The sequence below is a fragment of the Anthonomus grandis genome, chromosome 1 (genome assembly GCF_022605725.1).
Source record: "Anthonomus grandis grandis chromosome 1, icAntGran1.3, whole genome shotgun sequence".
NCBI lineage: Eukaryota > Metazoa > Arthropoda > Insecta > Coleoptera > Curculionidae > Anthonomus > Anthonomus grandis.
In genome coordinates, this window is record NC_065546.1 from 43,113,166 (window position 1) to 43,128,861 (window position 15,696).

A 15,696-nucleotide genomic window follows, 5' to 3' on the forward strand; every position below is an offset into this window, starting at 1 on the left:
CCAGCACTTTTATATAAGCCATTAAAATAGTTTCTTTTTATAACTAAGAATTTTGTAAAATGTTTTTAAAATTATTATGGTTATCTTTATCCTGATTTTCATTTTCAAAATATATTCAAAATATAATATATTCTTTGATGTTACTTTGATATTTTGTTTTTTTACTCACCAGAATTTGCGGAATCTTTGGCCATTTTTAGAAAAATGATATAAATAGTTGTAAAGCGAACCAAGTTCCACCAATCGATAACGTACCTCGATTTCCAGGATAGAGCAGGCGATACCAACTTAATCCACGCGGTGAAAGGAGGCCATAAGAACGTTGTCGAAGCCCTTTTAAAGAAATACGCGGACGTGGACACCCTGGGCAAAGACCGGAAAACCGCCATTTACGTAGCGGTCGAAAAGGGAAACCTCTCCATAGTCAAACTGCTACTCAATTTTAATCCGGACTTAGAAAATGCCACCAAAGATGGCGACACTCCGCTGTTAAAAGCCGTCCGAAATCGGTAAAAATCATCATTTAATGATAAGCTACTTTCAAATTAAGTGAATTTTAATTGCAGGAATTCGGAAATTGTTAATTTACTTCTGGAAAAGAAAGCGAAAGTGTCTGCGGCTGATAAAAAGGGTGATACGGCCCTGCATATCGCCATGAGAGCAAGATCGAAGCATATCGTTGAAATACTGCTACGAAACCCGAAGCATAGCCAGTTGCTTTATAGGCCGAATAGAGCTGGGGAAACTCCTTATAATATCGACATGAGCCACCCCAAGACTATTTTGGGGCAAATTTTTGGAGCCAGTAAGCATTTTCTTCCTTCTTAAGTTATTTATTAAGTAAGATAGTGTAAAAAACAGCTATATTTTGCTCTCCATATTTTGCGCTTTTCCTGCAGTCATAGTTAGTTTTAACGCCTGAGTCTTAGATCACTGGAAAATTTGAAGGTCGGCAGTTCTAGTGGATGCGTTGATTAACAAATTATGCTTTTGTGCTTCATAATATTCACAGAAGAAGCTTCATAAATAATTAAAGTATATATTGTGCTAAAATTCTTTTCTATTGTTGACCCCATTGCTCAGATAAATATGGTTAAGGATTGGTATCTAATGGAGGGTATTGATACTAGCATCGTTTGACAATTTTTGAAAACAGTATCGATTCTCTTTGATATTCAGCTTGTAAGTATCGACATATTTAAGAATCGATTCTTGATAGTGATACTCCCATCCCACCTGTGCTATAGACCTGTAGATAATAAGTTACATACATTTAAATCACTTAAATCGAAATCGATACGAAAGTTTATTTAAATTATACGCGACTGTATCCTATTTCTTGCCATCTTTTTGACTAAAGTTCAGTTTTTCTACCAATTCTAATGTCGAACATACTTACCTTATTGTAGTTTTTAACAAACTACCTTTTGATCCTCCATTTTTGAGATGTTTATATAATTTTAAATGTTTAGCCATATTTCTAGTATTGCTAGATGTTTTAATCTCTAAAAAGGTTACTTTTTGTTCCAGGCCTTTTTAATCAATTTTTAAGATGTCACGTATTTTATTCGTCAACAGAATTTATACGGCTATTAATTAGAAGTAGAGTAGAATCACAGAAACATGTAATTTAATAAGTAAAGTTAACTTTACTTAATAAATTTGATTAAAAACAAAGAACAGCGCATTGTTCGTTTCGCTTCGTTGTCATCGCCTCTGAACATTTTTATTTACTTTATTATCTTTGCCGATGCGATATTTTCTTCAAAGGATGGATATCGGAACGTTGATATCGATGTTAAGTATCAATATTCTCTTACAGATAAGTCGATTTTCTTTTAATTTCGGGTTTAAAATTAAAACCACAACCCTAAATACGGTACGCATGTGTTTCTGCTAAATTCCTTGGTCTATTTTCGAACTGTATTATTTTGGTCGTTCAGTTGAAGTGTGTTGCGAAAGAGGATAAAGCTATTCGGATATCGTTGTGATTGGTGCTCGCAACCAATTTGTAGAACATGCTGTGAAATCCAAACCACTACAGAGTCGCGTGTCATGTTGTTACAGAATCGCACAAATGTATTCTGTGGTGCCCAAGCTGTAAGGAGAAGAACCTAACTGATCTAGTTATATAAGAAAAATATAACTTTATTCCCATCCACCTCTAATTTTTAGAATGAGATAGGGATATATTGAGAATTCAACTTTTTCCCCTATTTTCTATATAATAGTGCCTGGATCGTCTGGAAATAGTGTTAGTCGGTCATAATTGGTCTACTTATCACAATAAGCTGCGGTTCTAACCTTATTTCTCAAAATCCTATCCTGTCATATCTCATTGGGAACAAGTGTTGATATGCATTTGCGGAAATTTTGGGAACTTAAGAAATATCGAAACCCTTTCATTTATCCTCTGAAAGTAATAAATGCAAGGAAACTTATATACGAATAACCGTAAGAAATTCTACAGATCGCTTTTCTGTTCCTTTGCTTTTTCGACACAAAAATTCTATGTTTCCTGATACCTACTCTCAAGCCTACAGACGTTTTTCTATGCTTGAAAATCGCCTCAGAAAAAATTCTGATTTGCGTATTAAGTATTGTGACTTCATGGGAGATTATTTGGACAAAGGTTATGGTACCTACAGAACATTACAGAGCATTCCGCTTCAGCCTATTATATAGGTCATCATATTGTTTTTAAAGAAAAAAATTCAAATTCCGTGGTGATATCTAAATTACGAGTCGTTTTTAATTCTAGTTTAGGCGACATTCAGGGTTTATCTTTAAATGATACTCTGTTGGTAGGTCGCAAGATTCAAAAGGACATAGCTTCTCTTGTGCTCAAATTCAAATTGTATGCTTATGTTTTCGTTTGTGTGACATTAAGCAAATGTATAGACAAATTAATTGTAATCTCGGATTATTGGGACCATCAACGAATTTTATGGCGTTTCTTTCCTTCTGATCGTCTTCAGCAATATCACCTACGCACAGTGAAATGTGGCGTATCTTCCTCGCCATATTTCGCATTACACACGTTATGCGAGCTTGCAGGTCAGGGAAACACTTCCTTTCCAAATGTAGCTGTAAAATAAAAGATAAATAAAAAAAATTAAGAATTATATATGTATTATTGTATTATAATGTTATATTATATTTAAATGTGACATTCTGATCCAAATAGTAGAAAATTGGATGCCTTGGAGTCGATCTAAATTGCCAAGGAAGGTCTAAGTGATCAGACCAGACAAATCGGGTGATCTCGCGGGCAATTTGATAGCATTTTTTCTTCCAATCCATATACCATGCCACGTTTCATTCAGAAGCTGCCGTATTTTCCATAATTTCAATTCTCGTTTTGCCAACAAGTCTAGTATACCCTGATGATGGACACCGCTGTGTCCGAAAAATGGCGGGAATTTTAAAAAGCTTAATCATGTTTAATAAATAAGTGGAGGGAGACTGCAGAATTTTCATTTTACCTTAAAACCAGTTTGTTTCTAAGTTGCTCTAATGTTGTGGCAGTTGTTTTTATAATCCTTTTTTTTATCTCGACTTTGAAGCCCAAGAAAAACTGTACAGTAAATAAACAATATTCTTGCCTGGCAAACAAACATATTTTTATAAAACATTTTGTAAGAAATTCAATATGAACAGTTTATGCAAATATTTTAAAAGTTGCTCTAATTTTCTCCGATACTGTATTTTCATTTGTATTACGTATCAAAATAGAGTACTTGTACATTGTACTTTTGAACCATTATGAACTTATATACTCTAAAATAAATATTTTTTTTTATTACTTATTTAAAAAGAATTAAATTTTAAGGGCGATTAAACACCAACGAGGACAACGAAAACATGCTGGGTTACGATTTATACAGCAGCGCATTGGCGGACTTTTTAAGCGAGCCGAGCCTTTCCATGCCAATAACCGTCGGTCTCTACGCAAAATGGGGAAGCGGAAAAAGCTTTTTATTAACCAAACTAAGAGGTAATCAACCACTTTCGTTCATTTAAATATTCCATCAATAAAGTGACTCTATTGCAGATGAAATGAAAAACTTCGCTAAAGAATGGGTCGATCCGGTATTCCAGTTTAACACCCTACTGTTCCTGGTTATATTCCATATGGCCATAGTGGTCGCTACTGTCGTTTATATAGCAACAGAAGCCACTACCACGGATGTAAAAGCGGAAATTTGGGCCGCGGGTGTTGCTGCCGTATTTTTCCTCTTGTGTTTTCTGTTTTTGGGTTTTATCTGGTTTGCCAGCAAAAGGTAATAAATAAAACACCTAGTGATACAATTTAAGTGACATGCATCTCAGGTATAATAATAAACAAACAAAAAATAAAATAGGACATGTAAGTGAACCCTTGATTTGGGCATTATGCATTATATTAAATAAAATGTTTTTCAACAACTAAATAAATAAAAATACAGGGTGTCCCAACTCTATTTACATACGATTTTTTTCACCCCTGTATATGAAATGAAAAAAAGTTACATTAAAAAATGTTTGTTTGGAAATTCTAATGTTGTTGATAGTATTGGCAAATGTATAGAGGGTCTCAAAAGCAAAGTTCTCATTGTCAAGTAAATTTTTCCAAATGGAACGCCCTTTATATTTTACCAGATTTTTACTCTTTATTTAATGCTATATCAAAAATGTATAATACACTATACGTCAAATATTGATGGTTTTCGAGATAAGTTCCTCTAGCAGAAGAAGCAGACGTAATATGTGGCTTCAACAAGATGGTGCTTGACAACTCGCAGATTGTATCAGATCTCTTTGACAGTCGATTTAGAAGGTACTGGATCGGAAATAGAGGTCCTGTCAGGTGGCCAGCCCGGTCACCTGCTAGTCTTAACACCGCTAGATTTTTTCTTGTGGGGAGGAGCTAAGAACTTTGGAGAATTTAGAAAACAAAATTACACGTGGCTATAGAGCAATTTCGGAAGAAGTAATAGGAAGCGTCTGTACCACGGAGCTAATAGAAAGGTACGAACTCTGTCAAACTGAGAGTAGTCAGTTTGAACATTTCCTATAAGTTTCTTAAAATTATTCTAGTTTCATAATCGCTTTTAACTGTTTTAATAGTATATTGAATAAGAATTAAATAATATCATCATAATAAGCAATTATCTGAAAAGCCATCCCAAAAATCATATATTTGATGTATAGTGTATTATTGTTAGATACATTTTTGATTTGATAATTAAATAAAGAGTAAAAATTTGTTAAAATATACAGGGCGTTCCACTAAAAAAAAACCTATTTGACAATGAAAACTTTGCTTTTGAGACACCCTGGACATTTACCAATACTGGTAACAAAATTGGTATTTCCAAACAAACACTTTTTATCTTAACTACAGGGGCGAAAAAAAATTCTGTGTAAAAAGAGTTGGGACACCCTGTATACAGACCAATAGGATGCAAATTTTCATCTGTAGATTTATAAATTGGTTCATGAAAGTAGGGTAAGCGCTACATTTGTTGGCACCCCAATATTGATCGCGCGTGAAAGGATAAACATATACTAAGTATCTATCCCAATGATCAAAGTTTTACTCACTATACTATACTAGGACGGTAATAAGCTAACTCTTAAAAAATATACCTAATCAACCACAACAAACAAATTAAAATCAGGATGAATACATTTCGAGATCATAGTTGTCAGTAGTTTGAGGTATTCTTCTTGTCTAAAAGGGAATATTCTTCATTCCTAGTGATTTCGCTTTTTAAGAAGAATTGAATTGCCTTTTTAAAAGTAAAAATTGACTGCGCAGTTCCAATGATATGAGTAACTCTCTGATAAATGTTAGCGCTTAAATATTCAAAGCATCTTTGTCCAATCAATTTTTTAACTCGAGGATTTAACACTGCATTTTTTCTATATTCTGGTGATGACTTATATCTTGTACGACAGTTTTCTTTCATAAAAAATCTTATAGCCATTGTTTTAAAAAATAACAATCTTACATCAAAAATATCCACATCAGCAAACAACAAGTCTGAAGGGTACATCCTATCCTTTCTTAAAATGATCTTTAGGAACCATTTTTGAATAACCGCTTTAGAGTTTAGGTGTGACTGTAGAACTCCTCCCCATGCAATAAAACCATAGGTTAAATATGGCTGAGCCAAAGCGTAGTAAAGACATTTAAGTTGTTGCAAATTAAATACACTACGATAAAATTTAAATAGTGGTAATACGGACCTAAGCTTTCCATTTACGTACTCTATATGATGACACCATTTAAGATGACTATTAATAAAAATTCCCAAATATTTACATTTTGTGCATCGACTTATTTTAACTTCTTGGAAATAATTATAAAATTCTAGTATATTGAGGTTAGCTAGAATAGCTACAAAAAGGGATAAAAAATGTTTTGGAAAAGTTAATATTCAACTGATTATTATTAAACCAATGAATATATTTTGGGAAATCTTGTTGAATTAGGTTTTTAATTGCTTCCCATGATTCAGCCGTATAAGAATTAGATAAGCCGTAAAGATTGAGCCCTAGAGGATGCTTGTATCGTCAGCGAAGCTGGTAAATTTTGCCCTATATCCAACTCTGTATAGATCGTTTACATAAATGTTAAACAAAATTGGACCTAAAGCATTATTAGCATTATTAAGCAAGCAAAATTGTTTCCTGAGGAACACCATAAGAGCATCATTAACTTCAACCCATTGTAATCTGTTTTCCAAATAACTTTGTATTAAATTTAGGGAATTATCATAAAAACCAATATTTCGTAATTTCTTCAGTAAAATTTTATGTGATATAGTGTTGGTTGGGTTGCTTTTATCCACTGAATCATATATTTTTGATATCAAATCCGTTATGGCATCCTTCGTTGATCCCCTTTTTCGAAATCTATATTGGCAATCCGACAAGATGTTATTGCTTTCCAAGTGATTAACAATGCGTACTTTTATTATTTTTTCAAAAACTTTTGACATATAATCAATGGCCTATAGTTTTCTAAGTTACAAATATCACCCGCCTTAAATAATGGTTTTACTACTGCCTCCTTTAAAATATCAGGGTAAATACCTTCCTGTATAAATTTATTCATAAGATATGCCAGGGGTCTTACAACACATTGACTTATAGTTATTAATATCTCTGATGTAAGAAGATCCTTTCCATAAATTTAATATTTTGATTTCTACCTTGAATGATACTGTGAAACGAAGTTTTAACTCGGACAGTTGTTGACACGGTGGCAATAATTGTTAATATTCCGTGCCAATAACTGTATGTTTTACAGAATATTTTCACCAATTTTAGGAAGCGTTCAGGTATTACATGACTCACTTTTTAGGGATTTTTGACTCCTCTGTCTCTCCTTATAACGTCGGTTCCACGCTGGCGTGAACAACATTCTCTAACACGCTAGCTAACAAAAAGTTCACGAAGTATATTTGTAAACAATCGTTATTTTAAATTGTTTTGCTAATTCTAACGTCCACATAAAGATTAATTTGGGTCCAACATTCTGAGCTCAATTTGTGTAGTGCGGCAGTAAGTGATTAATTACAAAGCCGTAAAATCCATATTTCATCCAAATCAATCTATATGTGGACGTTAATGTTAGCAGACAATTTAAAATAATGATTGTTCACAAACATGCTTCATGAACTTTTTGTTAGCTAGCAATGTATTAGAGAACATTGTTGACCCCTGACCCCTTACCCCCTACCTAGTGCTTTACGTAAGTATATATGTTACGCTCAATAGTCGAATTCGGGCATCGCCCGAAAAAAATACGCAATTCTAGTTTTGAGCAAGAAATATTTCCCAAACCCGAAAAAAATATTTTGTACGACTTTTGAGCATTACAAAATAAACAAAACTAGTTTTGCGCAATTTAAAATGCACAGAACTTTTGAATATTTCTAAATCACCAGCTCTAATTCTGCTTTTTTTATTCAGTTAGCGCCAGCATCGGAATAAATTAGATATAAAGTTGGAAATGGTATTTAAATTTATTTTATTTAAATTAAAAATATTTTAACAAATACAAAATCAAATAAATAATTATTCTTTGGTAAGTATCCAGTTAATTTAAAAATATAATTTAGTTAAACAAGAGCTTGAATGATGACATTTAGAATTACAGAGGACATTTTTCTTTTGACAAGAGCATGATCTGCTAATACACTTTTTAATGCACACACATTAAATAAATCCTTGCTTAGACCCTGATATATTGGATAATGCTGTTCTAAGTGATATTTCTTTGTCGTTCTTGTCGCCAAAATTGTTGTTCTCTATAAAAATATTATTATCAGCCAACTGAAACTCGTTTCTACAAAAATGTTTTTGTAAAATTCCAGACTTTGTTGCTAATTTGTAAAACCCATCATCAATTGATTGAACAACTGCCATTACATTTCGTGGTGCTAATCTGCCACGATCCACGTCTGGTATGCATACAAGGACATTGTCGCCAACTGAGGCTGGTTTAAATTTTTTATTTGATTGTGCGAGCATTAAATTGGCTTGTACTTTTAGCGTTTTCATGATTCATAATTATATCGTAGGAACGTTGGCAAAGAAAACATTGAAACTCTGATTCCAATTCGTTGTTAACTTTTAAAATGCTGCAGGCAGCATGAATTTTTCCTTTGCACTTTGAGCAGTTTTCTACGACGGTGTTAGGCTTTTGACACACAGTACATAACGAAAGTTCATTTTCGTTTCTCGTGTTTTCAATGGCTATATTAACTTTAGAAGTTTCTTCTTCTCCTTTTTCTCTATCTTGCATAAAATCCTGCACTTCACTATCCGCCATATTTTTTAAATCGATAATAGAAAGTTGCGCTTCGGTATCATCCATATTATCCTTGTTGACTATAAGAACTTGCACTTTACTATTTGCCCTATGAATCATAGAAACTTGCACGTCATCTTCAACTGTTTCGGTTTCATCTATAGATCCTATAGTATTTTGAAGTTCGTTGCTTTCATTTAAGAGTTTTTCGAGATCGTCTTCAGTTTCCAAAGAAGCAACTAAATCTTGGGCCAAGTCAGTATCCTTTAAACCATTTCTCTGAGCGCACCCAAACATAGCCTCGTATGGGGATCGCTTAATTGCACTGTGGTAGCTTCTATTTTTTTTGGACTGGACGAAACACAGTCCATCGGCCCAGTGTTTTGTATTTTCATCGGACATCCAACATATAAGAGCATCTCGCACATCTCTGTTACACCGTTCCACAGAACCTTGACTCTGTGAGTGGCGCGGTTTTCCACGAACGATTTTCAAATGTGGCCACTGGCATTTTAAATTAATAATGACCTGATTGGCGGCCATTATCAGAATGAAGTATTGACGCAGCTCCAAATAAACAAAAAATTTCTATTAGGTTTCTGGCAGTTTCTACAGCAGTTTTACCTTTCATTGGGCGTAGAACACAAAACTTAGTCAAATGGTCTTGATAGTTCAAGATGAATTTGTAGTCTCCATCTGGGTCGGTCTGCATATCAATAAAATCAACTTGGCACCGAGAATTCATTAGCTTACTTAAAATAGGCTTAACAACGATTCCCTTTCTAGGTGCCGTTTTTTCAGTTGACATATTTCACACAGTTTTAGGTATATTTTAATAGTTTCTCTAGTAATGTTTGCGTATTTTTTCTTTATCCGAATAAATTCCGGTAATAAGACGTTATAGGCAACCAATAACCTAAATATTAGTTTATTGGTTGCTAATAATTTTAACTAACCTTATAGGTTATTTTTAATTCTTGTCGTTATCCTACAACTTCCTGGCATTTGTTTGGATACCGGTAGCGGGAGGCATATTTACTAAATTAATTTAATATTGTACAACTCCAGTACCGCCCGGACGCACCATAGCGTGCCGTTCCATTGGCCTAGCTGTTAAAAACAGCTACATATTTCAGAAAATTCCATTGGGTGATTTAGTTTACAAATTAGTTTGTGTTAGTCCAGGTTTTGATTAGCTTGAGTTAGTTTTTTTGATTATTCGACACGCTAAATCAAAACAAACCAGATCAAACCAACTTAAGGTAATCAAACCAACCTGAACTAACCCAAACTAATTTGTAAACTAAACCAGCCAATAGGATCTTGTAATATGTAGCTGTTTTTAACGGCTCGTCTAGCCAATGGGGTGGTACTTGCATTATACAATATTAACATTAGATTTAGTAAATAATTAGTGTTGTTTCGAGACATACCTTTATGCCGTTTATGACCCGTAGAAATATGTGCCTGGTGAACGATAGAAACACTTTATCCGATATTTTTAACAAAATATAGTATGGCATCAGAATCTTCTTTGCGTTTTTTAATTAACATAAACATAACCCCACTTTTTACCTGGGTTTGGGAGGCTGCAAAATAAGAAAAACTAGTGCTGATAATACAGAAATATACAAAACTAGTTCTGTTCATTTCATATTGCGCAAAACTAGTTTTGCTTATTTCGTAATGCTCAAAAGTCGTATAAAATAATTTGTTCGGGTTTGGGAAATATTTCTTGCTCAAAACTAAAATTGCGTATATTTTTCGGGCAATGCCCGAAGTCGACTATTCGACTATTGAGCGTAACATATATGCATTAACTGATTTAAAAATTATGTAGAATCCATTATATACAAGACTAACCCTGGTATTGGCTGCCACAGCATTCAAATTGATACAAAGAGGTGGAGGATCCACAAAATGGTTGCTGGCTTAACTTCAATAGAACAATCATATGTCCATAACAGCATATTTTAAACACTTCTAATTGACATTTCATTCATAATGAATATACATATGAATCAGTAAAGTTATAATCTTCTTCGGATCATTCACCTAAAACTTATGTCACATTCTTTTAGTTTCTATGATACAATAGTCAGTAGAATATCATCAGAGTTTTTTTTGCTCACGAATATTATACTAAATGGATTTTTGCACGTATCCAATTTTAATTAATATATTCTTTTATAGCTACGACTGGGACTGGCCCTACAATTTCAACGTGAGACTCACCAGGAAAATGAACAATTTAAAGTTAATATTGCAAATATTGTTTTGCCATCCGCCAGGGGCCTCTAGGGAGGATGGAATCTCAGCGCAACCAATAAGGTTTATTATTTAATTTCATAAAATAATTAGCAGTGCAGTTAAATATGTTTTAAGGTTCTTTTTTACGGATCAGACGAGGTTGAGCAGTACAACTGGCGGCGAAAATTCGGTGGTACAAATGATCGGTTCCTTATACGATTCTATTGAGAGCCATTATGGTACTTTGGCCACCAGGTTATACAGAGCTTTTAGACCTAAGCCTGGTGAGTTTTATTGAATATTAAGTATATATATATATATATATATATATATATATATATATATATATATATATATATATATATGTTAAAGGGAGTAATTAAAATAGACATTTTGGGGTTGAAACTTAGGGTCTATAGGAGGTTTTGGTGCTTTTATAGAGTCTAGGTGCCTGAAATTATGTCTTATATTGGAGGAGTTGGGTTAGGAAGGGCCTGAGGGTGCGAAATTTAGATTTCAAACTTGTTTAGTTTATTTTATTAAAGAAAGCTTTATTGTCCTGTACACAAAGGTTCTTAAAAACATCTATCAAACATAATAAAATGTTGTAAAACTTTGCATAGAACATAGGTTAAAAAAACACATCTCTGGACACCACTGATATTTCTGAAATTCTTGCTTAGATTGCTATGAACCTTAAATAATTTTTGTAAAGAATATTCTTATGAATATCAACAAAACAAAGTTAAGAACACAAAGTCACGGTCTCATCAAATCCATAATTATATTTTTTTAAAAGCTACACGTTTTTCGCTCCTGTCGGAGCATCATCAGGCCTAGACCTACACAGATCACATTACAGTTATATTACTGTAACAACTGTTAGTAATGTAACAGTTGTTACAGTAATGTCTAAGCCTGATGATGCTCCGATAGGAGCGAAACACGTGTAACTTTTAAAAAATTATATGGATTTGATGAGACCCTGACTTTGTGTTCTTACCTTTGTTTTGTTTTCGTTTGGTCTCTTAGAGAAAAATGGATGATACGTTTCTATTATGAATATCAAGCTTTTTATTTCACGATTTAATCCTTTCGAAAGCTGACAAGGGTAACTGCCTGATTATACTTAAGAGGGATGATTACATAGGGAAGGTTTTGGATTTTTTGGGTTCGGGTGACTTTGTTAATGTAAACAAAGATCCTACTAGCTCTTTTTTCTCCAAGGTAAAACAAACCCTTGATAGGTGTAATCTGACTTTAGAATTTTTTCATACTAGGAAAGAAAAATTATACCCTATGAATGCCAGAACTCCTCTCCTCTACGACCTTCCTAAAATCCATAAACCCAATCTCCCTATTAGGCCAGTAGTATCGTTTGTAAACTCACCTTGTTACAACTTGTCAGCCTGGTTAAATACCACACTCAGAGATGTAACTGGTTTCAGAAGTACTTATTCCACAAAAAATTCAGTAGAGTTGACAAGTTTTTTGAAAAATATCTGCATACCAGAGGGTTCAAAACTAATTTCTCTTGTCGTTAAGAACTTATTTCCAAGTATTCCACCTGGTGATTGCCTTGATCTAGTCAGGTCCCTTTTGCTTAAGTCACCGCTTGACAGATTTATTGTTGATGATCTTTTAACACTCCTTAAACTAGTACTTGATCAGAATTTTTTCGTTTTCGACAACAAGTTTTTTAGACAAGTTACTGGACTAGCAATGGGGTCTTGCCTCTCTCCTCTTCTCAGTGAGATTTTTATGCACCATTTGGAGAAAAAGATTGTCAATGGGAAGTTTGGTGCTTTTCTCACTGTATATAGGAGATGCGTGGATGATATTTTTGTGGTATGGAATGGAAATGATCTGGAATTGGCGGATTTCCTCATTTCTATAAACTCTCTTCACGCAAATATCTCATTTACCATTGAAGAAGAAAGAGATGGAAAGTTACCTTTTCTTGATGTTCTTATTTCAAAAAATACCAACAAACTTGAATTTGAGATCTACCGCAAACCCACCACTACGGACAATGTCATCCAATACTCTCAAACTCCCCTTATTCCTACAAATTTGCCTCTTTTAATTCCCTTTTCTATCGCCTTTTCAACATCCCCCTTTCTAGAGAAGCTTTTCTTGATGAACTAAATATAATTAAGCATATTGCTTTTAACAATGGTTTTTCACTTGATATAATTAATCGCCTTTATTCTAAATTCTTTAATAAATACAAACTTACTTACAACTTAATCCATCTTAATAATGAAAATAGTCACCTTTTTAGATCAATGTCCTTTTTTGGTAATATTTCTTTTCAGCTTGCAAAGTTTTTTAAGTCTACAAATCTTACAATTGCTTTTAAAACTACAAACAGTTTAAAAAGTCTTTTCTTTTTCGTTTTTAGATATTTTTGATTTTTATTGTTAAGATGTTTACTTATATTCACACTTAATAGTATAGTTCGGAGTGTTCCCCATGTTTTATCATGTTACTTGGTGGCCTATGGGTTAGACGCGCGCCTGTGAATCTAAAGGTTGCGGGATCGTTCCCCACTGGTGACACTTTAAATTTTTACTTTTTTATTTTTTAAGCATACATTTTTATCTATGGTGGGAATTGTTAACTTAACCTAGTTTTTCTTTTGTTGTTAGTTGTAATGTGATCTGTGTAGGTCTAGGTAATGAGTTTTATAAGCGTTCTTTTAGAAAAATATCTTAATGTATTTTTTAGGCCTGATGATGCTCCGACAGGAGCGAAACACGTGTAGCTTTTAAGCTTTTTTAAGAAATTATATAGATTGGATGAGACCGTGACTTTGTGTCCTTACCTTTGTTTTTGTTTTTTTAAGCTTCTTATTGTATAAGAATATTCCAATTAGTTTCTGAGTTTTTGGACTTTGAAGCAATGGCACCTAGCCATTGCTTATAAACGTCGATGTTTCTGAAAGTCTTGCTTAGATTGTCAATGAACCTTAAACAATTTTTGTAAAGAGTATTCTTATGAATATCAAGCTTTTTGGTTTATGATAATATTCCTATTGGTTTCTGAGATTTTGGTCTTTGAAGTAACTACTCACAGTTCTTGGATACCACTGCTTAAAATAGTCTAATATTTTTAAAACTCTTTCTTGGAGTGTAATGAACCTTAAATAATATTTATTAAGAATATTCGTCTGAACATTAAGCTTTTTATGGTATAAGAATATTGCTATTGGTTTCTGAGTTTTTCGACTTTGAAATGAGTAATCACATTTCTTGGACGCCACTGCTTAAAATGGTCGATGTTTCTGAAACTCTTGCTTAGATTGTCATAAACCTTAAACAATTTTTGTTAAAAATATTCTTTTGAATATTAGTCTTTTTGGTTGATGAGAATATTCCTATTAGTTTCTGAAATTTTGGATTTTGAAGTGAGTAGTCCTTGGACAAAACTACTTAAAAAGGCTGATATTTCTTTAATTTTAATAACATGATTCATAACATTAATTCCTAGACAAACTGATCTGTAACTGTAACTGTTTGTAACTTATTGGCTTTAACAGGCGTAAAAAATCCTTTAAGTTTTGTATGATACGTTTATGGGAATTACATTTAGTGTATGTACTAGTGAGAAAATTGTAAAAAATTATTATTGTGCTTCTTCTTTTCAGAAGTTCTCTAAAATTCCTCTTAGAGTACATAGACACTATCAAAGCACCAAAATCTATTAAAAAAAGTGTTATTATTACGCTTTTACATATTTTTTTTTCTTATAACTAGACCTTGGGAGAGAAGGTAATCTATTAACAAAAACAGCAATTTATGTGGCATGAAATGCATTTTGTGGTTTAATAAGTATTATATCACTTATAGATGAAACATATTTAATTGGTTTTTTTATGTAAAAAAATTGTGTCTACGAAGCAGCCTATTCAATTTTTCAGTGATTGACTATGAATGATCTTAAAAAACAATTTTTGGACATTTTGCAACAAAACATTTGAAGCAAGAAAATTGTTAAAAATCAACCTCTCTGAGGAATAATTATAAAAACGACACAACCAACTCGTCTTAACTTAACTTACATCAAATTTACGTAAACTGTTTCATAGGCACAACCTAAAAATTGTGATTTCCAGTAGAACGATATGCATAAATAGTTCCAATCTCAGTGCTTACTTTACTTCTCTCAACTATATTGTTACAATAATTTTAGTAAAATCTGCTTCTACCTGGACCTGGAGGAAAATGTGCTGCCTACCATACGTCGTCATATTCGAAATAATATTCTTCATGGTGGCCATTGGCTTTAGCGCATTAACCTACTATATACGGCGTATCAAGAGTATTAACAGTTCCGAGGACTCGTACGTATAAATATATATACAAATGATTATAAAATAATAAAATTTTTAATCAAAGATCTTCTGCAAATATGGCCAAAGCAACTTTAGAAGTGATTCTTATCCTGGCCGCACTTTTATTGGCGGTGGCCACCGTCGCCAACGCATATACTTGGAGTAAATTATTCATTTCACTGTTGTTCTCCCAAAGGCGACATTTACAGCGGTCAATTTCAAAGTTGGACACGTTAAAAAGTGAGGGATTCTTGCAAACCCTTAGGCAAGAAGTAAGTTTCATTTAAACTCAAATTGCCGAGAA

General features: G+C 33.2%; 1 protein-coding gene across 8 annotated transcripts in view; it reads left to right on the forward strand.

Annotated features, from left to right (window-relative positions):
• The window catches only part of LOC126740942 (kinase D-interacting substrate of 220 kDa B), an 82,540-nt gene that overhangs the window by 42,358 nt on the left and 24,486 nt on the right, over positions 1-15,696 (forward strand). For all 8 annotated transcript variants that reach the window (XM_050447144.1, XM_050447176.1, XM_050447199.1 and 5 more), the window contains 8 exons: positions 268-509; positions 567-805; positions 3,833-3,997; positions 4,055-4,283; positions 11,000-11,137; positions 11,192-11,340; positions 15,251-15,401; positions 15,457-15,664. In XM_050447144.1, the coding sequence (XP_050303101.1) occupies positions 268-509; positions 567-805; positions 3,833-3,997; positions 4,055-4,283; positions 11,000-11,137; positions 11,192-11,340; positions 15,251-15,401; positions 15,457-15,664 (1,521 nt within the window). The remainder of the gene's footprint in view (positions 1-267; positions 510-566; positions 806-3,832; positions 3,998-4,054; positions 4,284-10,999; positions 11,138-11,191; positions 11,341-15,250; positions 15,402-15,456; positions 15,665-15,696) is intronic.